The 27,458-nt window shown below is 44.9% G+C and overlaps 1 protein-coding gene across 2 annotated transcripts in view; it reads left to right on the top strand.

The window, feature by feature from the left end:
- The first annotated feature begins 23,075 nt into the window (after window positions 1-23,075).
- The window catches only part of kirrel3l (kirre like nephrin family adhesion molecule 3, like), a 32,595-nt gene continuing 28,212 nt past the window's right edge, over window positions 23,076-27,458 (top strand). For both annotated transcript variants that reach the window (XM_034228114.1, XM_034228113.1), the window contains exon 1: window positions 23,076-23,721. In XM_034228114.1, the coding sequence (XP_034084005.1) occupies window positions 23,682-23,721 (40 nt within the window). In that variant the 5' untranslated portion in view covers window positions 23,076-23,681. The remainder of the gene's footprint in view (window positions 23,722-27,458) is intronic.

The following is a 27,458-nucleotide window of genomic DNA, read 5'->3' as shown; positions in this document are numbered from 1 at the left end:
TGACTCTCCTCGGGCCTGCGAATGCAGAATTCCCGAGAAGCGAGGGGGGGTGACGGTGACTTGGAGTCTGTAGCTCCGTGTAACTGTCTTGAGAAACCCAAGCAGATGATGTGAGCATCTTCCACTGCATGCTCCTTAGAGCCAGTGGAGATGTCACGTCTCTTCCCCTCTGAGTCTCTATTTGTTGTGTTATGGGGCCCTCTAGTGTCTGAGCACTGTGGTGCCCCTTTTCGACAATCCCCACCGACACTGCGCATGCGCATGACGGTGGTGCCTTCACAACCCCAGCCGACACTGCGCATGCGCGTGGCGGTGGTGCCTTTAAAGCCCCAGCCGGCACTGCGCATGCGCGTGGCGGTGGTGCCTTCACAGACCCGCCTGTAATCCGCCTTTTGAGAGATGCCGTAGCTGCTCTCAGAAGGGGAACAGTTGACGGGCTGTTTATTGGTTTGATTGTTTTTCTTATCATTTTTTTGAGCTGCGCCCTCGGCCTGAAGCCTGGATGCGTCAGCGGCAAATGTTTTATGACAGAAAAATCAACAAATGTGTGACATGTGTTTGTGCGGACTTGAGGATGGTGTTGAGGCATCTCTCGAGGCGGCGGGAACACATTTAGAGCTGGGGAACCGTGGACTTCCAGCTCTGTCACAGAGGGGAGAAGGAGGGGCTGTCACGCCGCTCGCTTCTTCTTCCTCGACTGCTGGCCTAAATTCTCGGTTGGCTGCGCCTGAGCTGCAGCCGGAACCGGAGATTTTCTAGGCCAGCTCGCCCTCGTCTCCAGCCTGGGCTGGGGACTCGGGCGGGCTGCGACCTCTGCGTATTCGGTGTTTTAAACCGAGCAGGGTTCGAGGCAGCTTGGGCGAAGGACTGCTGCTGCGAAGGCAGCGGCTGGACCCTTCGAGGGAGGCAGAGGTGGGGTGCCTCGTCCTCCTTCTTTTTCGACTCACACCTCCTTTGCATGGAAGCAAGAGCGGAGCCGAAAATTCCCTCGGGAACGATGGGCATATCCAGTACATCCTCCTTTTCCTGGTCTGGGAGGTTGGTGAGGTTGAGCCATCTCGCTCTTTCCTGCACCACCATGATCCCCATTGCCTTGCCCGTGGCCTGGACGGCGCAGCGTTGGACACAAAGACAAATGTCCGTTACCGCTGCCATCTCGTCCAGAGTGGCTTCCCCCGGGTTACCCGACAGGTCCTCGCAGAGCTCTGCTTGGTAAGCGGTTAGCAGCGAAGACACATTCAGGGCCCTGGCGGACAACGCTGCGGCTTTGTAGGACCGTTCAGTCATTGTCGACTGAAATCGGTCCGACTTTGCTGGCAGCGTGGGGTTCCTGCTTGGTGACGGGCCCATCCTCGGTAGGAGGTGGGCCGCTACCAGCGGTTCCATGGGCGGTATGCGGAGCAGGCCGAGCTTCTCCATTCCGTCACAGTCTAGGGAGGAGGCACCCTGGATTGGGACCTTGTTGCTGAAGGGCCGGTCTCTCCACGAGACCGACACCTCATCCAACATCTCCGGGAAGACCGGAAGGAGTTGCCTCTTTGTCCGCGCTGCTTGGGGAAAATGTTTCCCTTCGTAGCGGGACCTGGAGGTCTCCTTGGCCATTTCAGGCCACGGGATGTCGAGTCTGGCCGCGGCGCATTTACACATGGCCTGCAGGTCCATGCTCAGACAGGGCGAAGCTGGTGTGCTATCGCCCGGGAGAGCAGCCCTCGCTCCAGGCTTTGCAGCCTGAGCTGATGACATGAAGATGTCCTCTTTATGTTCATCCGACTCGGACAGGAGGAACACCAAGGCGTCCTCTTCGTCCTCATCGTAGTCCAGCTCGAGGACATCCTCCGCGGGTGAGACCATGGTGAGGTCTAACCGGGAGCCCCAGCTCGGTAAAGCGTGGGGTCCCGTTCCCGCGTGTCTTGCCGTCACCGGGTCCCGGCGTGCCAGGGCGCGGGATTCCGGTTCTGCGGCCATCGCAGATAATGAGCCCCAGACCGACACAGTGAGGGGCTCATTCTCTGCGGCGGACGCCCCCGTGTCTTGATTGCCAAACGGCAAATCAGTGGACATGAGGGAGTCCTGTTCCAACAAGCTAGCTTGGTGTGCTAGCCGTCGGTGGAGGCTCTTTCGGATGAAACGGGCACAATGCCCGCACGAGCCGAGGTTGTCGATAGCCTCCTGGGCGTGTTCCTGCCCGAGGCAGGACGAGCAGACCTATCTTCAACCCGCAGCCGCATGACCGAGCCTCCGAGTCCCTGACTCCTCTGGTGTGAGGGGGAGAGGCGTCCATCTTGTTCACCTCGTGGCGTGGAGAGGACCCGCTCGTAACAGGTACGTCGTTGAGAGAAAAAGTGTTACCAACCCGTCCTAAATCCGGAGAAAAAGGGACGGTGTGGGTCCTTTGTTCTCAAAGAATATTGACGTGTGTGTCAATATACTTCTAATCCTTTTCTCCTCCGTGAGAGAGAAAAATAAAAGCGTCCTCGCTACCGTGGTGTCGGTAGTAAGGGGAAGCTAGCAAATCAATCAAAACCTTACCTTACTTTCCGGGGAAAGAAACGGCGAGGTCGATTTTAATACTAACTGGCGTTAGTATTACCGTCTTCTTGCGAAGCAGAAGGAGTAGCCGGCGAGCGCCCGTCGACCGAAATGGTTATATTTGGGTTCAGTCTGTGGACCGTTAAGCTTGTCCGGCTACTAGGCCTATAGAGATGTGCTCTGAAGCGAGAAGAGGTGTTTGAATGACGCATGCGTCGTGGCGCAAGCTACTTATAGGGGGTGAATTCCCTGACGCTGACGTCAAGATCACCAGCCAATCAGGATTGGCGTAATGAGATTGATGCTTCTGTTTGCTCCGCGATGAGGCGCATCCCATAGTGAGACATCGAACGGAGTGTTATGAATGAGAACATGCTTTTCTACCCAATAATTGTAAGTAACCAACCGTCACCATCACTCTCACTTGTTATGTGTGTTTGTTGGCGGTTCACATGCAATGCAAACACAAACTCTCAAGGCTGAAGGTTGTCACTGCATCGAAATGTTGAGGTACATACTGTACGTGATTTGGTGTGCACTAGGGCTGCACGATTTTGGGAAAAAATCTAATTGCGATTTTTCTGACAAATATTGCGATTGCGATTCGAATTGCCATATTTGTTTTTAAGCGACCCAACGGAAGTTTATTGTCAAGGAAGGTCGTATCAACGTACTCCTGTCTCTAGCACCCTCGCAGCCCGAGCTACGAGTGAAAGAACTAAACTTACATGAAACTTCCGTTGGGTTGCTTTAAAGTCAAGCTTCAGTTTAAGATTCACCCTGTATTAGATGTAAAACATGTGATGGAGCATTACTAACCTGACTCAGATGGTTTGTTTCACCAAACCATCTAGGAAAGCTCCATTGGAATCCATTTGGAAAGGGCAGGCACTTTCAAAAACACTTGGCAGGTGATTGGATCAATCTGTCTCACCTTCTATCATGGGCAAATTATGATTGATTAACAATGGCTGGTACATGTGGAACACAGCACTTCTGATTGGTGTGGATGACTGACACATAATAATAAAAAAAAAAGCAATTGTAAAAAAAAAAATTGTAAAAAAAAAAAAAATGTTAAAAAAAATCGCAGGCTTTGTGATTTGATAATCGCATCATTTAAAATCGATTAATCGTTCAGCCCTAGTGTGCACCTCCTCAGAAATGTAATTGCAGTACACATCAGGGCTATAGGGGTTTGTGGAGACCAAAATAATTTTGATTGACCTTCTCTTGAACTGATTTTGTTTTTATCCTGACATGTTTTCAGTAGTAGTGTTAGTTGACACTGGAGACAAAATGCAGCAGGTTGAAGAAAGGCTTAGTAATTTTCTCGATTGCAGTTATTCTAGATAAATCACTATTTTGTCTAGCAAATCCATTTCAAGCTCAAACATTCTCCTTGCTGCATTCATCGTTCACATCGATATGCGAGTGAGAGATTGCTCACTCAGTAGACACATCATTCTGCTTTTAGTTTGTTCTGCTCAGTAAGCAGTGGACATCTCACGCCTACAATTATTTGACTCTTAAAGTGACTTCCGTTTTTATTTTGTATTTATTGACTTATTTTCTTACAGCAGCAGCTTTGACATTGCTAGGGAGAACTAACAGAAAGTTAATCTGCCCCTGATTCCCATGGCTCGGCCAAACTCCCCCCTTTTAATAAACTAGGTCACAACTAAGCAGAGCCAATCAAGGAGAAGAAAAAGGCACCAACTAAAAATAAAAAGTGTGGTAAAAAAAAGGGAAGAAAACATAAACAACAACATTACGGGATCAGAATTGGATCTCTTTGTTCTGAATTTGGATTGTTCACAACGTAATTCTTGCACTGCGGCGCAAAGGGGTGGAAACTGCTCGCAGGCCAAAAACGGCTTTGTCTTTGGACGAGACAATAAAAGAAGAAAGCCCCGCATAGCCTACAAACACAAGTCAACCTGCAGCCTTGCACATGAACACCAAGCTGGTGTATAATCGTCTATAGACATAAGCTGCAGGATGTTATTGAAACAGTGCTGACAGCAGTGCAAAAGACGGTACAGAGAGAATTTAGGGATGGTGAAAATCAGCAGATGGTACATTTCTTGTGGTTTTTGAGAAGCTTGTGTTTAGTTTTCTTGGGTCATCTGTTGAGTTGAAAATATGGTGGACACATTTCCTCTGTCATGTCTGATAACTCAATAGTAAGGCTTGCGTCTTGCAGACTGCTGGCCACCTCTTTTCCCAAAGTCTATCCTTTCCTCTCCTCTCGCGGGTCTTTCCTGCTCTTTGTCGTGGCATCCCTGCAGGCAGGCTGTCTCTCCTCCAGAGCTCAAAGATTCTGCATCACCTTAGATGTGCATCTCGCGGGAAAGAAGACGAAAAGAGAGCCTAAGAGCAAGAGAAAAAAGTAGTGCAGGAGATGGCTGGGGCGAAAGATGGGATAGATGGGGTAAAAATGAGTTGTGTTTTCATGTTCGCAGCCTGTCCTTTTGATGTACACACCAAAACAACCCGAGGCCCACAGCAGCCAATCCCAGTGGCTAACATGACAGTCGGCTTGGCAGCGACTTTGCACGCTTGAGACTCCACTCCGCCTCTTTTCCCGCCCTGTCCTGCCGTGCTCACTACCCCCCCCCCCTCCCCCATGCTGTACCTTCATGGCACCCCCCACTTCGCACTACCCAACCCTCCATCTCACATGCCAAAGCATATTTGGCACCCCAGGACCAATCCTTCCACTTCTGCAAGCCAGTCTCACTGTGATGCCAATGGTTTTGGAAACAAACTCCGCACCATGAATCTGGTACGCCGTACACAACAGAAAATACTGCCCACTTACAATCAACTTTCTAAATAAAAAGCGATAGGCGGGGAGAATCCTCTTTGTGTTAGAGATCTCCATTAGACTGATCCAAAAATGAGAAATGAGAGTAGGAGGAACAATGTGAGGAGGAGACCCACATTCACCAGTATTGTATTAGCACAGACACACTTCACATAATTATTTTCATTACAGAATTCATAACAATGATAAGGCTTGCGCCAAATAAAAAATAATTACAACAAAGGAAAGAATACTAATTACGATATGGATAATCATTACATGCATACATGGCCAGCAGTGTTGTGATCATCACTGTTATTGTTTTTTATTGTCTTTCATCTCTGTTAAGAGGCGATGAAAATCAATGGCAGGCTCTCCCTGCGGCTTGGCAGCCGGCTGCAGCCCATTGCAGGGGATGGAGATCTCTGTTACAAGCTCTCTCCACACCACACACACACACACACCACACACACACACACACACACCACAACACCACACACACACACACACACACACACACACACACACACACACACACACACACAACACACACACAACACACACACACACACACACACACACACACACCACACACACACACACACACACACACACACACCACACACACACACACACACACACACACACATACTGTACACACACACGCAGACACACAACGGCTCTCACCACTGGCTGCTGCAGAGGGAGATTGCTATCGGGGTGATGGCAGGGTTTTAATTGATCTTGGGTCCACAGTTTAATGTGAGGCAAGGATTAGCTGTTATCGGTGGAAGGGAAAGGGGAGAGGGAAGGGTTTGGGGAGGAGATATCGCAGTCACTGACGTTAAAACCCGCCGCCCTTGATGACAGGAATTCTGTGATGTGACCCACAAAGATGTGAGAGTGCTGCTGGGAAAGTGCTCGTGGAAATCTGGGCAGTGGAGAGACGGGCGACATCGAGCTGAACTTAATCCCAATTTCCCTGTGACGTTTTGGGCCAGATCTAGGCTATTTCTAGCCTTCTGTGGATGAAGGGATAGAGCTGGGGCCAGAGTTTGGCCTGTGCTATTTAAATCCACAACTTGTTATCAAGCTTTATTGGAGCATACAAGACATGAAAGTGAGGCCTGTTTGATTATTGGCAGGTGAATCATCAGAGAGTTAAAGGGCATAAAAGAACGTCCTGGAAAGAGGTATGGGACTCCCTTTGCATCATGCTCTCACACCACTGGCATCCAGAGGTTTGGGTTCCTGCTGCCTTTGTGATTCCCAACGGTTCAATAAAACCAGAGATAAATAAGGTATAGGGCAGACTGGGTCAACATTAATCACCAAAGGACCCAGGTTCAAAACATAGCTGTGTGTCTTGTGACCGCCACACATCAGTGGGAACGGATATGACTTTTTTTTTTTAGCCACAGATTTCAAAGAGTGCTTTCGCTGTAGCTTAAATGCCAGGGCAACATGAAAAAAGCAGTACAATGTGCCAGTTGGTGAAGCTTCAAACTGAATAAGGGAGAAAAACATCACGGCTCAATAGGGATGGCTTCGTTGTTTCTCTGTACACAGAGCTTTTTTTTACCAAAGAGAACATTGTGAAATTCCTAATCAGACAAAAAGAACTTTGGAACAGAGACTGTAAACAACACAGAGAGGGCTACATTGCTAGGGGTGAAGCAGCTTTAACTCTCCCATCCCGTGACTTTGTACAAGGCATAGAGCTATGCTCGGTTCTGCTGAAGTGTATCTCATTGATAGAGGAGGCTGGTAGCTCGAGGGGGTGTCGACAAGCAAAACAAATCATCCTAGCCATGAATCTGTTGCTTCTTCTGCTTCTCTTTTCTCCTCTTGGACAGTTTTCTCATTCAGCACTCTCTACTGACAGTAGACTATAGTTCAAGAGCCTCTTAACAGTCTCCCTCACCCCACTCCACCCCCAGCCGCCTGCTTTTCACCGAGTTCCCAAGACAACGCTTAACCCAAAGGATGGATGAAAAATCAGAGGCAGCAGAATGTTAAATTTCTCCACAGAGGATCCAGTAAATGAGATGGGATTGGATTTGAGTGTTGTGTTGCAATGCATCCATTTGTAACTTTGTTGTGCAAATGGTCAATACAGTGTGTGGTAATAGCATCCTGGGCAAGACAGACTGAGAAACAAGATAGCATCAGCAATCAAGTCCCTATCTTACACTGAACTGCAGCTTTATTATGTATAACTTGCTAATCTATAATTGGTGTGCTATTGATTTTCATATTGTATAAGCTAATTAAATTATGAATGCTTTATAACCTCCAGTTCGAAGCATTAGACAGTACAGTCTAACGCACACACACACACCTTTATGAGCACCAAACATCTCTGTGCTCCAACTCATTCAGGGCCATAAAAACATATTTATGAGAGCATCAGGCCATTGAGCCACAGCAATGTTTGCCATTTTCTCTGTGCTCTATGATTCCATCCAAGCGTCAAGATTGATTCTGAGAGTTCCTACTGTGTCACCCTCCATAAGGAATATGTATAATTCAACAGCCTGTTTTTTTCTTTTCTTCTTTTTTCATAAACACACACTCATACTATTACCAGGCCTCAGCGACAACACTATCTAAGGAAAAAAGAGAGGATTGTCTGCTTGGGTGACAGAGCGGAGGGGGGGGGGGGGGGTGTAGGGGGAGCTGCTGGTGTTGGTGGATTGGTGCAGCTTTTTATTTACCTCAATGCTGAGAGTGCCGCGAACACAAGTCCCCACGTTGTTCCTCATGCGGCAGACTGTCTAAAGGTAGGACACTGCCAGCTGAACAATCACCAACACCAATCCTGCCTGGCAATTGTCAACCTGTCTTTTTTAATGGCCACGGTTGGCCAGATGCTTACAGAATGGGCAGGGCAGTTTCACACAGGCAGCAGCCCGGGCTTTGTACCTCAGCCTAGCAGGGAATCTACTGCTGTGTAGTGATGTGTATATGTGGAAAGTGTGTAGGCAGCGGTGTGTAAAAACAGACAGTCTACAGTACAAGGGTTTTTCTTTGTGAAATGCTGTGTGTGTGTGTGTGTTCATTCATGAATGAATGTGAACATGCATGGTGTCGGTGTTTGTGTGTGATTCTTTTAGCCCAGTAAGTCTGCGTTTCTATCAGGCGCCTTCCCGGCAACGGAGGGCTCACTGGGCTAGGCAGGACTACAGTCATTACATCCACGCCCTCGCACAAGCAGATGGCAAAACAGATGATCCTCGCTCATCTCACTCATGACCATCCATATTTATTTCATGGTTGCTGGCCCACAGACTCCCCATGCCTATCACTTCTCCATGAGTGCCTTGGCAGGGAGAGGGCTGCAGACGCACACAAGTGTTTGGAAAACAAAATAGGCATGAAAAAGAAAGCAAGTGAGAAGAAAACAAGTGAGAGCAAAAAAGCTGTGAATACCTATAAGGAAAACAATGGTACTCGCCGATGGTCGCCCATCAAAGCTGTTAAATAACTTCACATTTATCAAAGACAGCAGCAAATCCATGTGTTGTTGTGAGCTACTGTTCATGACTAAGACTCTGGTCGATGCTGGTTGATGTGATTTATACGGCTTCTTGGTGTGCCAATAAATGGAAGGTCTGATTGGCCCAGTGTAGAACTGGACAGAATGGCTCTTTACTCACTGTGTTTGATCTACAGCTACTTACTGAGGAAATGAGCACGTAGCCTAAGACAAACTCAAAGTAAGCCCTATACATTACCATCCTATCCGCTGGAGCTTGGCCAGAGCTAAAAGCCCAAATTGGTCCGCACCAATGCTATTTAATGGAACTCAGTATGACAAGAGGCCATTTTTATATCCACTTGACCAGCTCAATGCAGACTGGCCAACATCAGTGCAGTATATATTTTGCTGAGGTTTGAAAATTGGACCTTTAACCAGTCTAATTATCTTCATCCTCACTTCTCTGTTTTATCTATAGATGTGCGCATTAATGAGTGGATTTATTCTGCCACCATCATCACATCTTACCTTAGCCCTCTTCTCACCCCTTTCCTCCGACTTGCTCTTTTATTGTGGATGTCTCAACACATACTTCTTGGCCTGACCAGATCTGGCAGCAGTCTTGGACGATGGATGAAATTTAGGTTAATCATAGGAAGTGACACAGAGGTGTCCCCCAGGGCCAGTGGCTGAGTGAGCAACTCAATTAAGAGCAAACTGCCTCAGACAGGGCCACCCATGCAGGCTTGATCTCTGCGGGCTTTAGGGGAAAGGGAGGGGAGATCTCAGCAAAGTCTTGCCTGCCCTCTCGTTACTGTCCCTGGGCAGGCGATGGATTCAGCACTGGCACTGGCGAGGCAGAACCAGGGGGCCGAGTGACCATGTGCTCCAGTTACTCTGACGCAGATGATTCACCATCACTGAGGGGGGGCTTTGAGCTGGACATGTGACACACACACACACAGATGAGTGGACAGCAGCTTTGTTCCATTATCAGTCAGCCGATGGATTCAGGCAACGGGAGGGTGGGGAGAAGGAAAGGGCAAGAGCAGGAATCATGAACATTATCAAAACACCATTTCCCTCCCTCCCTTTCCCTTGAGCCAGACTCAGAAAGGGGGCCATATTGGGGTTAGTGATAAGGGCAGATTGTGGCCATACTGTTACCAGGAGTATAGAAAAAGCCAAGAGGCTCAGAATACCTAGCTCTATCAAGGCTAAGAAAGGGCCCCTTGAGTCCAAGAACCATCATTTCAAATAGCAACAACTGATAAAAACAGCTGGTGCCTGTGGCAGAACGGTGCTAGTGATTTGTGTAACCCAAGGACAAGAGACAGGTGAAATACAAAAAGCTGTGTTGCCAGAGTAACCGTTAATATAATGCTCTTTTTTATCATTGAAAAAGTATTTTTCTCTTTTCTTTTCTCATTAAAGACTGTGGTAGCCTTGTGAGAGACATGGGTGAATAACTTGCAAATTAAGCTGCTCAAGCCTATAAAATGCAGTGTCAGTGTTAATTGTATGATAAAAACCTGGTATAGCAGATACAAATAAATGTGCTGGTGTTCAAAAGAGCTGTTGCATTAGCATATCACTGAGATTATGAGGACCTAGCACTCCTGGACAGAAAGAACACAAGTAAGACACAAAGCATCATTCAGTTTAGTAAGGACATTGTGGACATGAGAGGAGTATGCAAGCTGTATGCTTCCTCCTCACATGGCAGGACACATGGCAGGACACATCGCATGTAGCATTCCCACCAGAGAATGAACTCTTACTGAATGGACACAGTAGGAGATGAGGGAGGAGGTGCACCTCTCACCTGGAGTAGAGGAGCAGGAAGACTCTGAAGGCTGAAGTCAGAATGTGTTCTGGCAGGTATAATAAAGACCTTGCTGCCTCTCCATTACATCCTTTTTCTTCATCGTCTGTATGGCCATAATATTAAGTTCTTCAGTGTGTGGGCGAGACTCTCGGGAGCATTATGGGCCTCTCACACCCATTACAGTCATAAACATGCTCACAAAGTAGAGCTCCATTGAGGCAAGAACCCTAAAGTAGGCTGGAGTCTGGCCCTTTTTATGTGCCTCTTGTAAGTTGCTCTGCCCTGGCTCCTTGGTCCATACCCAGTGCATGTGCTATCTGACTAAAAGGATCATGTAAATAGGGAGAATATCTAACATCACTTCTAGTGGTGTTTTAAGAAATCTCTGCAATAGCATATGAGCTCAAATGTTAGGTCCGGGAGCTTTTCTGGATTGTATTCGGCCCTGATTTTGACTACATTTTGTTGTTGTTTCAGTGAATTTGTAATGAACACAGGAGACATCCACAGAAAAAAAATGTTTCCGTCAACCACACATACAATGACAGCAGGTTTCTTGTGCTCCTTAAAATCGAATTAATTAATATAGCCTGAGCCAGGCATTTAATCAGCTTGGGTGTTCCTGTCTTAGTTTTAGGCACAACCACCACTTTAAGATAATGCATTGCATACTCGCTGAAAGTAAAACATTCTATGATTTAAAAATGTAAAGAAATTCAATGCGAGCCCAGCATGTATTAAATTAAATGTTGAACCTATATATTTATGTTTCCTTGGGACTTCAAGTCAGTACATGAGAGGGCAAAACCTTTAAGAACAACAAAGCGTGATGCTAATGTCCCTAAACAGACTGCATTCCCACCATCAATCAACTCAGTTCATAGTGACTGGCGGCTGTCGTCTCTTCTCATCTCATCCTTCTCTTCTTATTTTGGGTTGTTGGCTGACTAGCAAATAACATAAGAGCAAAATACCTTAATGTGCTAACGTCACACCTGAGTTCTGTGAGTCTTGTTGCTGTGGTGATTGCAGAGGGCAGGTTGTGGTGCCCTGACCTGTAGTCTCTCCAAAAGGATAATGAGCCTCATGGCTCCACAAATGAATGGCGTGGGCGGCCAAGGTTCAGTCTGTTTCCCAATAATGAGCTTCCGTCCTTTCAACAAAAAAGCCACAAGGCTTTTAAAACCTTTTTAATTTCTTCCCCATCCCATTTCATTCTAGAAGAAATAACTATGGACAAAAAGCAGAGTTCAAATATGCCAAGAGCCTTAAGCATTGCACACCAGTATGTAAAGTAGTGAGAGTAAACAATAAGAAATGCAACACCAGCTGACATTTTGAGGTCAGCATCATTCTGCTACTCATCTCTGGCTCCTCAGCATTCCTGATTAGCAGCAGTGGCTTTGAGGAGGCACATTCAAACTGTTTGTCCATAGAGCTAATTAAGAAAGACACACAAGGCAACAAACACAACAACATATCAGCTACGTTAAATCTCTTCTGAAGGCGCTGAGCAGTACAAACATGCCTCTCACTCAAATCCCCACCCTCCAGACGTAGTGTGCTTGCTGCTGAGGAGACAGAGAAGCTAGACAGTGCAGTGATTTTGGACCATCAAACACATGTCATCCTCCTTGAGTGGGTAGGGAACAGAGGTGGCCAAGGGAGACAGTTGTTGCAGCATCTATTGTGTGATGGGTGAAGGATGTGTGTGTGTGTGTGTGTGTGTGTGTGTGTGTGTGTGTGTGTGTGTGTGTGTGTGTGGTGTGTGTGTGTGTGTGTTGTGTGTGTGTGTGTGTGTGAAAGATAAGGGGTAGACAGGAAATAGAGGACAGTCGCTCACAGCACGGGGTCTTTTCAAGTGCATGCCTGTCGAGCATGGACTCCTGTGACAGCCACACTCAACCCCTGGTGAGCTACTCTTTCCTCTCCTATGGTCAAGATGACAATGATTGTCCTCACTGCACAGGCCATCCATGAAGCTGCAGACACAGATGTTTAGACAGACTGGCTGAAATTCCCGTGTCTGTGGAGGCATACTGTGGACAGGAATGTTCTGAAAGCAGCATGTGAAGCAGTATGACACCTGACTCTCCTGTGGTGACTTATGCAAACATGTATTTATGAATTAACATTTTTCAAACCCATTCAGCCATGCTCAGGGTTTTAGGAGTGCAAGGAGAAATAGTTCACCTTTATGTGAAAGGTATATTTTACACTTCTCTTTGTGTTAAAAATAATTCGTGTGTCGTGCTGTGGATAAATGTGCTAATGCCAGCTTCATTATAGAGATAAAGACACCTGTGGAGCAGCAATTTTAAATCACCTCTTTGATACCATCATGAATTCCAAACGCCTCCTTTCCTCACCTTATTATTCGCTAATTAGTGGCAGAAAGCTGTGTGAACTTGGCCCAGTTGAATGAATACTGAGCTGCGGAGGCACCGGTCCCCATAGAGCACTGTGGGATCGAGGGAGATCTGGAACCGGGCCCTGCAGACTCTAAAACAGCCATATAATGACGGCTCCCAGCAAGACTCTGATTTCATTGAGGCCCTGATGTGACCACTAATGGCTGCTGACAGATCGGCTCACACCCCGCACATCACGCTCCTTCTTATTGTGTTTCCTCCAGCCTTACTAGGACCAAGCTTTACCAAGAATTGATTTAATCTGACCTTTTCCAGAGTTGTGTTAAATCTACATTAACCCGTCTAGGATTGATGAAGAAAGAAGAAAATAATTTATTTGTTATAGTGATTCGACAAAGATGATGACTCAAGCTGGTGTCATTAACTCTGACTGTGATAACCCAAGTTTTGTTATATTCTCCTGGTTTACTTCCTTCAGAAATCCGCAGAATGTAACAGTGCCTGTCTCTGGTCAGATTTGCACAACACCATGTTTGTGTAAAACGTGGAAACAGATGTTAAGGAACACTTAGCTTCTGTCGTGTTGTATTATCTTCCTTGTCAACCAAGGAAAAATACAGACCATCATTACACGCATAGGAATACAAACACAGGCAAACGTGGCACACACTGCCAAAAATGGACATGCATTGTCACACACAACCTCCATCCCTTATAGGCTGTTTGTTTATACATCTCATACCCTACTTAAGCTGCGGCCTGGCCAGCCAACCATAGACATTTCCCATGTGGCAGTCACAACTGCTTTGACTCTTCATTCGGCCCAGTCTGTGCACATGGAGTTAACAGGTTGCAGCTGCAGTGAGGGCATGTCAACCCAAGAATGCACTAATCAATCATATTTCACTTCGAGCACGCTGGGGCTAAACCACAACCTACCATCATGATCATCATCCCTCCCTCCTACAGTTCCTTCTTCCTTTACTTTCTCTTCGTCTCTTGAGCACACAGTGCAGGAAACACTTAATGAATCAAACAAGCTGTTCACATGGACAATAATGAGCAGGTTTTGGTTGAGGGGAACCACAATTCTAGTGTCCAATAAGGTGCTTGAGCCTGTGTTACACCAGTAATGAATAGTACCACAGGGATCTCTGTTAAATATAGTCTTATTACAAATCTGTTCTGCGCCAGACACACAGGGAGCAGCTTTTGGCAAATGCAAACAACATGTACTGCTACTAACATGACTACGTTGACTGTAACAGTGAATGTAACACTTATATTCTGTTTAGGAAATCCTCTCAGGAAAGTAAATTAGGTTACACAATATAAACAATGAACAGGCGTATAGCAATGAGCCACTTTAGAAGGCTTTGATGTATTCATGGGTAAATTGCCGTATCCCCATCCCCTCTGCAGTGGCCCTCAGGACAACGTCTTAACTGATATAAATCAGCTTTACTGCAACTGGTCAAAATGTACTTATTCAGATCACAGAGCTTTCAAGCGATCATCTATCAGCAAAGCTAATCTATTTTCCTCTCAAAAGGGGCCCTTTTTCATTTCAATTCATGGGTCTGCTTAATTTGAGCACAACCTGTTTTAATACAACACGTATTATGTGGAACGGTTGTACCCTTGAGCAATGTACTTTACCTGCTTTTCTCTGGTGCAACGCTCAGCTTTGCAAATGGGTTGCAGAATTTGTGAGTCGCTTGGGATAAGTATGTGCCAAGCCATGAAATAATAACACTAATATTTAGATAAGGTCTCACTTCCTCTTACCTCTTTCATTTTCTAGCAGGCATAATGACTTGGGGACACTGATCAACGCTTCACGTAACGTGTCGTTGGCTGTGTTTTGAAAGAAAGCTTTGCTTACATCCTTCAGTGTAAATGTAATTGAGTCACAGAGGCAATTAGGGCGTGTCTCTGCAGAGTTTCAGGGCATGTTACTTTGGTGTGGCAAGGGCATGATAAACTTCCTCTCAGATCCTATGTTCTAAAAACTGCTCTAATCATAGTGAGGATATGGCCTTGCACGGGAACTGCCAGGGAAAGTACACAGCAAACTAGAACTGGGGACGCAGTCGAGACAGGGATGAAAAATGCAATCAGGAAATACTGGAAGGAAGGCAACCGCAGAGAGCGAGTGGCCGGCTAATAATGGCTGATAAGAGAGCAGTGTTACCCAAACAATACACAGACTAACTGCTATAAATCTGGTCCAGCAGGAACATGAGTTTATCATTTGCACGATTCCAGCCGTCCCCATGAGCAGGATGTCCAGATGCAAATGAAATATCACTAATATTGTTACATTTTGTAGATTTGTTTCCCCTCTTATTTAAATAGCCTTTAATGTGATTAGAAAATTCTAATAAGTAGTAATTTAGTTTTACATCATAATGACATTTCAGAGACACATTAAATACCAGTTGGTTGATTTACAGTAAATACAACAAAATAATCAATGTTTTAAAGGAAATAAACATATCCGCATTTAACAGTTTTCCAATGCTTGATTCAATCCTGTAATGCACTCTTCAGTGAGAATCATACTTTGTTATCTCTTCCACTTGGAGAGGTCAGGAGACTAACAGGAAGCCTGTGTGGTAGATCACACCTCCTTTTTGAATCAAAACAACCCTTTCCTCATCCTCAAACACAATCTGTTAGGCTGCCCTGTCTCCCAAGATGTCCCCGGTAACAGATGTTTATCCTGAGCCTATATCGAGAAGAGATGAGGGAGTGAAGCGAAAAGATCCTGTTCTCCAGATGAGCAAAAACAAAACAAGTGCCATGTTTAAGGCCGGGAATCTGGTTCTCTCTCGTCTTTTTTTAGTGTTTCCTATTCAAACAGGAAAACAACTCAATCTGAGATGACTGTTGTTGAACGGATCAAGTTACGGTTTCAAAGATGAAGCTGGAATCCAATTTTCTTTGACTTGTTTTCTTTCATAACATCGATTTACCAATGCTGACCAATCTATGGCAGAACAGTGGGGGCTATAGGCTTGTTTCGAGAGATGGCAAAGATCTATTGACCCTAAAGACAGCTGAGGTACACTAGATCTTTAGCTCCCTTCCTTGGCCAGTCTTTAGCCTCGAACACAAGGGACCTTTGTGGCTCTCTCTCCTTCGGCTGGCAGCTGTGGGCTAAGCACTCATCCATAGATCTACACATTTGCAATTTTGAAGAGGTAGGAGCAACACCAGTCTCAATCATTTTTTCCTTCTCTTTCTTTCTAATCTCGGAAATCTTGGAAATGAGGCACACTGAGCACCGCCAGGGGAGGTTGATTATTCTATCTGTGTATTTGCATGGGGTTTTCCTCCAGACACGTTGTTTTTCTTTCCAAAGAGCATGGAAATAACAAGAGTCGTGGGATAATGGACAGCAACAGTCAGTCAAATAATCTGCAGAAATGGAATGGATTCACTTTACATTATAGTATGTCTAAATATTCATGCTTATGGAGAAGCATTGTGATATGATTACCGCAAATGTGAGTGGCCATGATAATCACAGGAAAAGTTAGATACGTATTTATGCTTACACTGAAAGGAATGGTATTGATTTAGACTAGCACATATGGGTATTCACTTACAGGCTTTTTAGGCTTAAGTAGGGGATATAAGTATGTGGTGGTATATTTTTGTTTATATCTTTGCGATATTCATATAGGACCGAAGGTATGTCGAATAAGTATTCCAAAGCCATTCCAGATGTTGCATTTTAAATCATGTCATCTCCACTTAGTGTAACAGCGCAGGAACTCCATTTGGAGTAAATGCCCCTTAAACAAGGTATTTTTGCAGGGCATTTGGTGGGATCAGCAGTCTTTGATCGTCTTCCCCCTCCCTGCCGGTCGGCTCCCCTGACCTTTTGAAAACCCAATGTGACGCCCACCTTTTTGAGCTAAGACAATTTGACAAATAAGTGATGACTCTCACATTTTTCATTTAGGAGTATGATGAAAAATTAACCATGGCCAACTCAGGACCTTGATTTTTAAACAAGTCCCCTGCAGCAGCCCGCCTATCTCTCCCAGCCTCCTTTTCCTCATCTATCTCATTCCTCCTCTGCACTCCACCTCTGCTGATCTTTTCCTCCGTTCCCTCTCTCCTTCCTCCCCCTTTCCTGCCCCATAAGTAATCCTTATTATGCCTCTCACATAAACTGTGGGTCTGGCACCAGGCTGCCCAGCCACATAGGCTAACAGGGGTAGGGTGAGAGAGGAGATTGGAGGCGGATTCTTAAGCTGTAAAGGGCCAAGTGACACAAAAGATGCTTTGCAGACCCTTGTTTTCTTCCCTCATTTGGGACTTCTTCCTTTATATTCCTCTGTCATTCCCTACTCAGCATAATAACTCCTGAAAGGTAGATAACTATTAATAGAGTTCGCACAGCACTGCAGTCATATGGATTGCCCCGCAGCGCTGTGACTAAGTAGAACTGATGTCTCCTGTGACAAGCGCTCGTGTTGCTGTCATCCAGGACGTGCAGACACTCTGCATACATTACTGACTGCTGGCTTCCCCCTCTCCGTCCCCCCTTTTGGATGGCACCACAGCTGTCCCAAAGTGAATCCCAAATGAGAGTATCTGTCAGGATTTGTTTGCTGCAGGCCTTGATTTGATGCTATTACTCTGCAGATGGAGAGACTGGCTCAGTCTGCGGGAGACGAGAGCTGCTGGTGGACAACACTTGCCTCTGGCCTGGCCATGTGGCACCCAGGCACATTTTGAACAAACAGAGAGCTGAAAACGATAAGGGTTAGCGTTTCCCCCTAAAACAACATCCCCCTCTGATTCCTCAACACACCCTTGTGTTTGTGTAACAGAGGCCAAATGACTAAATATTTTCTCATATCTTTCTCTCAAACCTCTTCCTTCAGCCAGCTGTTCCTCATTCATTGTTCCTCGAAACAGCTGCATATGTAAATAATCCATGATTTCTTCTGCTGGATGGGTAGATCGGGACATATTGTGTGTCTGTTAAAGTAAGCAGTCTCCTCTTTTTTGCCATGGGTGTAGACCGTTTTTTTTTTACTTTAAAGCAACACTGTGAGTTATTCATTGGGTCTAAGGGCGACAGAAAGTCTGTCTCAAGATGATGAGGTCAATCCCTCCCGAACAAAATCTCAGGCAGCACAATAGCACTGGTTATCTAACGCAAGCAGACAGATGACATCTTAGCTGAAAGTGCTTAGCTACCTGTTCCAGGTCGAGGCAGATTTCCTGTTGCTTTTCGAGCACAGGCTTGCTGTATCACCCATCTTGTTTCAGCCCCCAAAGCAACTCTTTCTTCTCTGTGGCAACCATCAACTGCACTAACCCAGAGAAAGACTGACAGCCGACCCACTGAGGAGGTGTGCAGGCAAGTCGACCAGAACAATAACAAAACTGGAGTCAGAGGCACAAAAGGGGAAGAGGACAGACCCTAATAATGGCCAGGCCGTGACTTGACATGCTATGAAAAGTGACAGTGGACGAGTCATCCATTATTTATAGCAGTGCAGAGCTGGGATATTTATTTTTTCGGCAGCATGAGCAGCAAGGGATCATAGCACAAAACAAGCAGCCAGTCGTGGCCTATTCATGTGATTGTCTGCAGACAGGGAGGCAAACCCAGTGGTGACTGTAGTTTTGAGACCTAGCATGGACATTGTGCAGGACAGGATTCACCTTGGCTGTTGCTGACTCCGTCCCCTGTCCCTCTCATTGTCTCCTTTTCGTGTCATAGACATGAGAGGTCAGAGTCACTTGTGGATTGGCCAAAACAATCTGGCTGTTTGCATTTTAATAATACGACTGCAAAGTACAACGTTGGAATACAATTATTTTCTTCACATTGCAAATGAGCTGCATTAATGCATTGGCAGCTTACTGTGTAGTTTGTATCACATCGCTGTGAGCTACACGGTGTAAGGCGTCAGAGTGGAATATTCTCCAGACAATCATGAACTGTTGATAGAGCCAACAATCAACTGACACATCAATCACTGAGTGGCAGAATTGCTGATCTCAGTGCGAGACTGCAGAGGCTAATCTATGTGTATGGATTAGCAGAAGTGTTCAATAGTTCTGTCCAGGCAGCTGGATCACTATCTCAGATATTTATCGCAGCTGAGTGGAGCACCGTGTGTCTGGACATGGTTTAGCACAGCAGAGATGCCACGTCCGCCATCAGGGCATTTCTGGCACACAGGAACGCGCATGACATCAGGAACAGATGTTGCACATGGTGAGGCCCATCAAGGGACAACAACTCTGCATCAGTGCATGAATATTTCAGACAGCTTACTGCTGTACTTATCAGCGGAGACACGGCTAGGCTGGCCAAGGACCCAATCAATCTAATCTTACATTTTGGGGGATGTTGAAATCACTTTATGGAAAGTAAGGGAAAACGCACACAAGTGTTGGCTTGTAAAAAGAAGGAAGACAATTTGCTTTTTTAGATGCATTTTTATTAGATGATGATAAAACAATCTTCAAAAGGGCTCAAAACAGTCTTTATCCTGATAAGTATGCACCAGAGCTATAGGGTATATGTCTTCCCTTCCTTTTTGCCATGATGACTTTATCACCATGAGAGCCCCTATATACCTTCAGTCCCTACAGTCTACCGTAATGTCAGACTGCAGATCTTTTCCATATATCAGTATAAATGGAGTTAAACAGCCACATTCCTGTAATCCACACCCTTTTCTAAGCGCAGTTTGAACCAGAAGCCTCAACCTCTCCTTGACCCCTGAGGAAAATAATCCCTCTACCAGATCCCAAGAGAGACTTTCATTATAGACAAAAACAAAATCCATGGGTGGCCAGCGTCATATTCTGATATTAGGGCAGAGGACATGGATTTGATATGTGGCTGGAAATAGTCATATACACTGCAGAGAGAGCCGCGGGTCCGTGTTCAGCTTTAATGGCCCTCCTCCTGCTCGTCAATCACACATAAAGAAAATGCTTAATTGCAAATTTCAAACCAGTGCAGTGAACTGACGTCATATTATTGGAATGGGAGAGAGGAGACAGGTTTTGAATTGCTTGCGAGCTGGGCAGATGGATACCACTGCCTAGCAAAGGTATATGTCCTTATGAGTTATGAGCTTGTAGCGGTATTTAGAGTTATGGTTGACACAGATCAGCTCAACATTCAATATCACAATTACAGTAAAAGCTGGTGTAATGTTTCTCATATGGATAGCAGCATAAACCTTAGACCCCTAGAGCCACCCTGACACTGAAACAAAGACATACACCGCAGTGTATAGAGTAGTGTTAAGTTAATATTCATCAATCTAACAGGCCATATTTCAAATCACAACACAAAGCTTATTTTTATGATACAGATTCATTTAGGGGTAACTGATTTGTGTATGTTTTAACAATACATGATGATATGATTAATTGATATGCTTATATAGAATGTATATAATGTATGCACAATGTGTATTTTCATTGAAAACTATGCAGAGTTTCCCATAGCAGTAGAAGATTTTGAAACAAAACAAAGCTCACATTCCTCAACCTCTGGCTTAATTTACTTTTGAGGAGAGAAATGTCTCCTATTTCCTGCTGTAGATAATGAGGTTGATTTTATTCAGTCTAATATTCATTCACTCTAAACACATGGTTTGTGTCTGTATGAATACATTTCCCTCCACTTGAACGTTAGATCCTCTTTTCAGATAGACAAGAGAGAAAGCAAAGCGATTGTTATTTTAAGGGCCCAGCATGCCGTTCACCACGACTGACATCTCTTTTTTAATTGACCCCGGGTCAAATAGGGACTGGGATAATATTTTGTTAAGTTATTCTCATTCCCTATGAATCACATTTCCATATATCTCCACTTCATGCCTTATTTATTACCTCCTTACAATTACCATGCAAACGACGTCTTAACTGTCACCCCTTTCTCCCTCTGAACAGTTTAGTAAATATCAAACCATATTTATTATTGATAAACCCACAGCTGAAAACCCCCTTTTTATCTATGAATTATTCACACACTCAAAAGCATAGGGAGTATTGGGCGCCCTCCATTTGATGCCACGGAGGCCAGCATAATTAAGAATATTGGCTCAAGCTGATGCTTGTGCATGTATCTGTTTTGCCCTCATCTGTCCATCTGTGTGAGCCGTGGGAGATCATACATTTTCAATCCCTGCATCACGCCAAGTGACAGACTTTACACAATGGATGCTGATTTTATTATCACATCCCAACTGGTGTGGGCCCCCTGCTGTTTTACTGTCCACACAAGCCCCTGCCGTCAGTCACTCATTGTTGATTTCACACGTTCACACTGCAGACAGCAAACCCACACACCCGAAAACAACACAAAGCATAATTAGATGTTCTAACTGTCTATCTCCAACATTCAAACCCCTACTCACAACCTAAATCGCATTCTGACATATGTAAAATCTTCCCTGACACAAACACACACACATTCAGACACGCTCATTTGCCCATGTGCTCACTCACACTAACCTGGGTTGGCTTCCCAGCTGTGCAAGCTGTTTCTTCCATCAACATGTGTTTACTGGCAGGGGAACCTTATGTTTGCATTACGGGGAGGCAATAAACAGGAAGGCCAGCCCGGGGGTTTGAAAACTACTGTTTGGGGGAGAACCCTCATGAGGAGTGAGCCCTAATCATTATGCACTTCAGCCTTTAATTAAATGCAGCATAACATGTCAAAAGACTCATTTTTGTGGATGATGTTTTCTAAAATCCACACATGCTGAAGTCCTTAGTGTCCAAAACCGCACACTTTGATGCATTTTTTACAGTCTTGTGGAGCACTTACCACCTGGTTGAGTTAACAGGGCGCATGTGTGTTTGTTTTGAGTGTGTGAGTGTGAATGGGGGATGTTAACATTACATTAAGGCGTTGCTTGCTACAATACACATACAAGTGAAAGACTGATTAACCAGATGACTGCAAGGCCTATTCTTTTTGGTTAATCAATAGATCCTTGAATAACTAATGAACAACATCAAAGAACAAGCCTAAACAGCCACGGGCAAGTGATAGACTGCACTGTTTTCATCTCTTTATGAAAGCCAGCTTTTGCTGAAATATGATAATGATTCTGTTCTCTGTTCATTTTAGCGCTCACCGTATGACAATGAACAAAAGGCTCTTTTTAGATCAAACTGCACCTGAAAAAGGTTTGTTGTGAGTCAACTTCAAAGAAAATAATTAGCAAAAATACGTCTGTGAACTTCACTACATAAACTATTAATATACTTATATAAACAAAAAAACATCTAATTTGTGAGTAAACTGAAATAGCAATACATAGATTGGAAAACATTAGCAGTCTTCTGATGGAAAGCTGTGTAAACAAAAGACAAATGTAGTTAATGCTGACAGTTTTATGGTGTAAGCCGGTAATTAAAGATTTGTTTTTTTAAGCCTTCAATCACTTCACCATTTGGCAAAACATGTACAGCCAATTCTGCTGCAATCTTACTCATGATTCACCTTCGTGAAATTGGAAATATGTTGGCTGAAGGCGAAATGGATTAAACTGGTTACTTTTCGACAGATAAATGTATATAAATCAGAAAATTGACCAATGATTGACAAAAGCAAAGGGTTGTCCTGTAACTTCATAAATAGTGTTCCATACATGATTAAATCACAACATGAGGTGGAGATGCATGCATTTGAGATGTTAGGAGAAAACATTCTGAAAATAAAGGTTTTTAATGAGCTATAACCATGAATGGTATTACAATATTGTATTGTTATATTCCCATGGGGGATTTAAATGGCACTTTATGTACCTCTACATTACATTAGTGTGTTCTGCAAGCATGGACCAAATCGCTTGTCTATCATTTAATATGATTGAAGTCTCGCTTCTCAACCCAAATATGCCAGGGCAGTCATTTAACTGACAATACGTGTTTTAAATACCCTCCCATGACGCCCAGTCAGCCAATCGGGGGGCCCTGGAGGCGGGGGCCGCTTAGCCCCACTGCAAGCATCTGAGGGGCTCCTCAGACTCAGCTCGGGCAGAATTGGTGTACCCCTCCCTACCAGATGACTGTCAGTGCGCATTTCCTATTGGCGAGAGGGAGTGAGAAGTAAACAGAAGAGACCGACAGGGGAAGAGTGTGTGAGAGAGAAGCGGTGAGTGTGTTACAGTGGGAACATAGTGAGAGAGAGACTCCAGCGGAGGGGGCGAGAGGCAACTTCACCGGGGTTAATCACTGCGCACTGTCAGGGAGAAGAGATCGCTTTCCAGCGCAGCATGCTCACGCAGGTTAAAAAGTGGACTGTGGATGAAGCTACTGAATGAGACCCCCGATTAACTAATGGACTGTTAAAGAGAGCGCAGTGAGTGGTTAAAGCTGTGCCGGCCTGACAGGGAACAGATACCGGAGAAGAAGCTGATGCAGTGGGGAAAGTTACCAACTATGGAGATGATTTGTTAACTGAGAGTTTTCAAACTGTTCGGACAACTCAGAGACATTTCCTTAAACTGGATGATATTATAGACGAGTCCCAGTGACTTGTCCGTCCGGTGAGATCTCGGTGCCGCGGTGGACCATAACCAGATCAGTCGCATAGACGGAGCGAGTGAATCCCTCCACGCTACACAATCAGCGGCCAGAGCTACAACAATGACGGCGTTATACCTCATATTTTGCCTTATGGCCACAGGTAAGACATGTGTTTGTTTGTTTGTTATAATTAAGCATGCATATCTTTATTGATGGAGAAAATATCGCTCCATAATGGCGCGATGCGTCAAGCCATCCAGCGCGCGGTTATCGAGGGGCATGATGTGCTGCAGTGCTACAATCCACTGCTGTTAATAGCCGGTAAATGTTTAATTAGTTTTGAAAGAGTGATTACAACAGGAGGTTCGACTGTCTGCAAGCCACTCCGGGGCACCAGTGAATCATGTCACTGCGTAATTCTGGGTTTCTGTTCTGGTTCAAATGCCTGATCAGTGAGAGACTATCTGTGTTTCAGTGGATGGGCATGAGATTGCGGATGCAGGGCGCACGTACGGAAAGTTGAACCCACATTATTGTTTTACCTGAGGGATTCCTTATTCCGGACTGCAACGCGTGCGAGAGTATGCCTCACAATATATTAGCTTGTTTTAAAATGAGGGTTAAATGCTTTGATGAGTAAGCAGGTGGGGGAAATACAACTAAAGCGCTGAGATTGGAGGCGGCGCCGTGCAGAGCTCCGCATACCATTTCCCTCTCGAAGTTAGTCAGTGGTCCGCAGATTGAGATAATGATGTCCATTAAATAAAAAGCACCGAAGAGGTTTGACCCGATTTAACGATGTGGAAATTATGTTTGCTACTGGGTCGTTATGGTTGGGTTTTGAAGTTTTTTTCTCTTTGAGGCGCAATCCAACACAATCGTGCATGGTTACTCCGGTGCGTAAAGAGATAAAAGGGTGCATCATGAGGGGAGCACAGTCTCGCGGGTATATGCGTTTGTGCTAGAGCAAGGCAGAGAGGGAGTGTGAGAGTCACCGAGAGGAGGAACATTTGTTTTTTGGGAGACAGGCAGAGGCACAACGCACCTGTCTGCCTCCCCCAAACACCACCACCCCCTGCTGATTTGTGTTTACAGAATCAATTTGCCTACAGTAGTTTGTTTATGAATAATTTTAACAGAAACTCATGTTTCAAAGCTTAAACTCAAACTACCCAGTATGTATGTAAATCTGACTAAGAGACTGTTTTAAGGAAAAATGTCACAAATGAACAGCTTTTTGAAAAAAAATGCATGTGTTGCATGTGTGGCTTATGACGATAGTTTTCCTAAGTGTATGTATTATCTATGCATCACCATGTGTATTTCAATATAATATCATAACTTATCATGAATGCCTTTTCAATATAAATATAATCCTTACGAACAAGCAGGCTCTATGAGCAGCTGGTAAAATGAACTCTGATAATTTAGTGCTGTGAATGTCTTGACGCAATTAACACTGAGCAACTGTTGACTTATCAGCATCTTTCAGAGTTGTTGATTAACTAGTGTGTGGTATTAACACTTTAATTAGCTTTAAACATGAGGGAGTACACAACAGCATCACACTGACACAGATCATCTCTGGCAGGGACAAAGGGTGCAATAATGAAATCAAAATCCCTTCAGACTTTTATTTTTCCCTTATCTTCTCTGCCTTGGCCAGAAGCAGCATTAGCTTTCAGGCTCAATCCCGTGCCGTATTTCAACCAGCTTTCAAGATCACAAATGGCAAAGCGTGTTTAATGGCCATTTGTTGTGAGTACCTCTTTACCATCAGCCCCGGTTCCGCATGGTTTTGTCATTATTCAAATCTCGGGGAAGGGACATGACACCAGTAGACCTCCGCTCCCTGACAGACTAGCAACAGCTGGATGAGAAGGGGGTGGTAGCCAGACAGCGGCATATTTCCCCCGACCCTAACACACACACACAACTCCTCACTCTCACACACAAATAATGAAAATGGTAACAGCTGCCCTAATTAAAACCTAAGAGACCATAGACCTAATTTATTGAGCCTCTCTTACAGTCAAAATGTGGACACAGCAAGACTTCCCTTTGAAATGTGTGTATGGCATATAACATACATTTCTATGTAGTCTTGTACAACACTGATCATTTACTTCCTCGGACAGTCCCCTGGGCTCTCAGAGGAATTGGATTCCACACTGCATCAGTATTCTGAGTAATCTTCAGTGAGCTCTGCTTTGGAACCTTTTGCATGGGTCGCTTGAGTCTCATCGGGCCAAGTTCAAAGGCTGTGAGCCGAGATTACAAGTTTCTCTCCCTTCCTCTTAAGTCGTGTCGCCACTCATGTCTCACTACAGTGTAACGCCGTGGAAATGTTCCACCTTGCCTCTTCTCACAACTCTTTTGCCTGGCTGAAGAATGTGTGACTGTGGGACAGGGGGACATGAGAGCGTATCTGCTTAATGGGCTGGAGGCGGCTGGCAGACTTTCACCCAAGGTTGAAAGCCTCTTCACACACATATTTAATGCAAGCACACACAGGCACAAACAGAGAAGTGATATCCAGCCGGGAAAGTGATAAGCCCTGACCAAGCCCACTCCTCTCCACCACATCATCCTTCCCTTTCCCATTACCAGAGATTTGTCTTTTCCTCACGCAGCGCAAATATGTTTGTGGACATAATGCATGGCAGCATGTCCCAAGAGGTTGGTTTTAGGGAAATGTGCATATTTCATGAACTGCCGGTCTTTGAATTATTGTGCAGGAAGTCAAGATTCATAGCAAAACAGAGTTTAAGATAAACAGGGAGAGGAAGGGGAGTCGTGTTGCAGAGGTAAGACTCGGATGTGCCACCAGTGTCTCAATGATTAAGCTGACAAGCAGTGGGGAAACACTGAGGAAGACTGCTGAGCACCGTTAACCCTTTCTCCATCTTGTTACTCTCGTCTGTCTCTCTCTGTCACACAAACATACTCAAATCACTCCACCATTGCTATCCCTCTGTCAATTTCAATCCTCTGCGATACAAAGAGATTGAGGATAAAGTAGGTAAAGTGTGAAAAGTTTGCAGCCGAGAACCCCAGCCAGCCGATGAGGAGTTTTAGATACGCGGTGCACAATAGTGCAGACGCAGCAGAATCCAAACACAGCTGAGTCTTGAACAGAAGTGTCTTGCATTATTTAGGAGGCATACTCATGGCAAAGATATAGATGCATTTTGGCCTACTTTGATTTCCTGTCTATCTGAGCTCTGTGTAATGGTTTACTGCTGGGGTGTTGTATTGAACATAACATCTGCATTTTCTACATTCTCTAGTGGCCACAAAAAAAAAAGTAGGGATCCATACATTTGTTGTAACAGTAACTTAACTTATAGTCAATATATGGTTTTTAGTTTAGCATTTTAACCAAACTAAAAAGTGAATGTTTCCTCATCCTTTTCTTTTGGAAGTACATGACACACACACACAAACACACATCTACACACATATACACACTCAAAGGCACGCACAGACAGACAGTAATGAATGATCAAGATCCTAAACAATGGCCTGCTGTTTCTTCTCATCCTGGAGACGTGTCTTGCACGCATGCCATTGTCTTTCTGCCCTTCTTCAAACAGATATCCTCCCATCTCGCACACACACTTGTTACGTGTACGGAAGGAGAAACTGGAAGGAGAAAGGAAACAATAGGGCTTCATAATGTTGCCTGTCTCTAATCAGCTTTGCCATGCGGGTAAACACAGATAAAGAACTTGGCAGTGTGTCCTGAGGCTTTGTTATCAGCTGTTAGCAACTTAACTGGATGTGTATGCTGGTATGGCTCAACACAGGAAGCCTAAGTAGCCAGGCATAGCAAATAGTTTATGGCACTTGGTTTCTTCCAGGATTATTTTTACCTCTGCCCGCCCATTCTTTTTT

This window comes from Gymnodraco acuticeps, unplaced genomic scaffold, assembly GCF_902827175.1.
Source record: "Gymnodraco acuticeps unplaced genomic scaffold, fGymAcu1.1, whole genome shotgun sequence".
Classification (NCBI taxonomy): domain Eukaryota; kingdom Metazoa; phylum Chordata; class Actinopteri; order Perciformes; family Bathydraconidae; genus Gymnodraco; species Gymnodraco acuticeps.
This window is presented reverse-complemented; position numbering and strand designations above follow the sequence as displayed.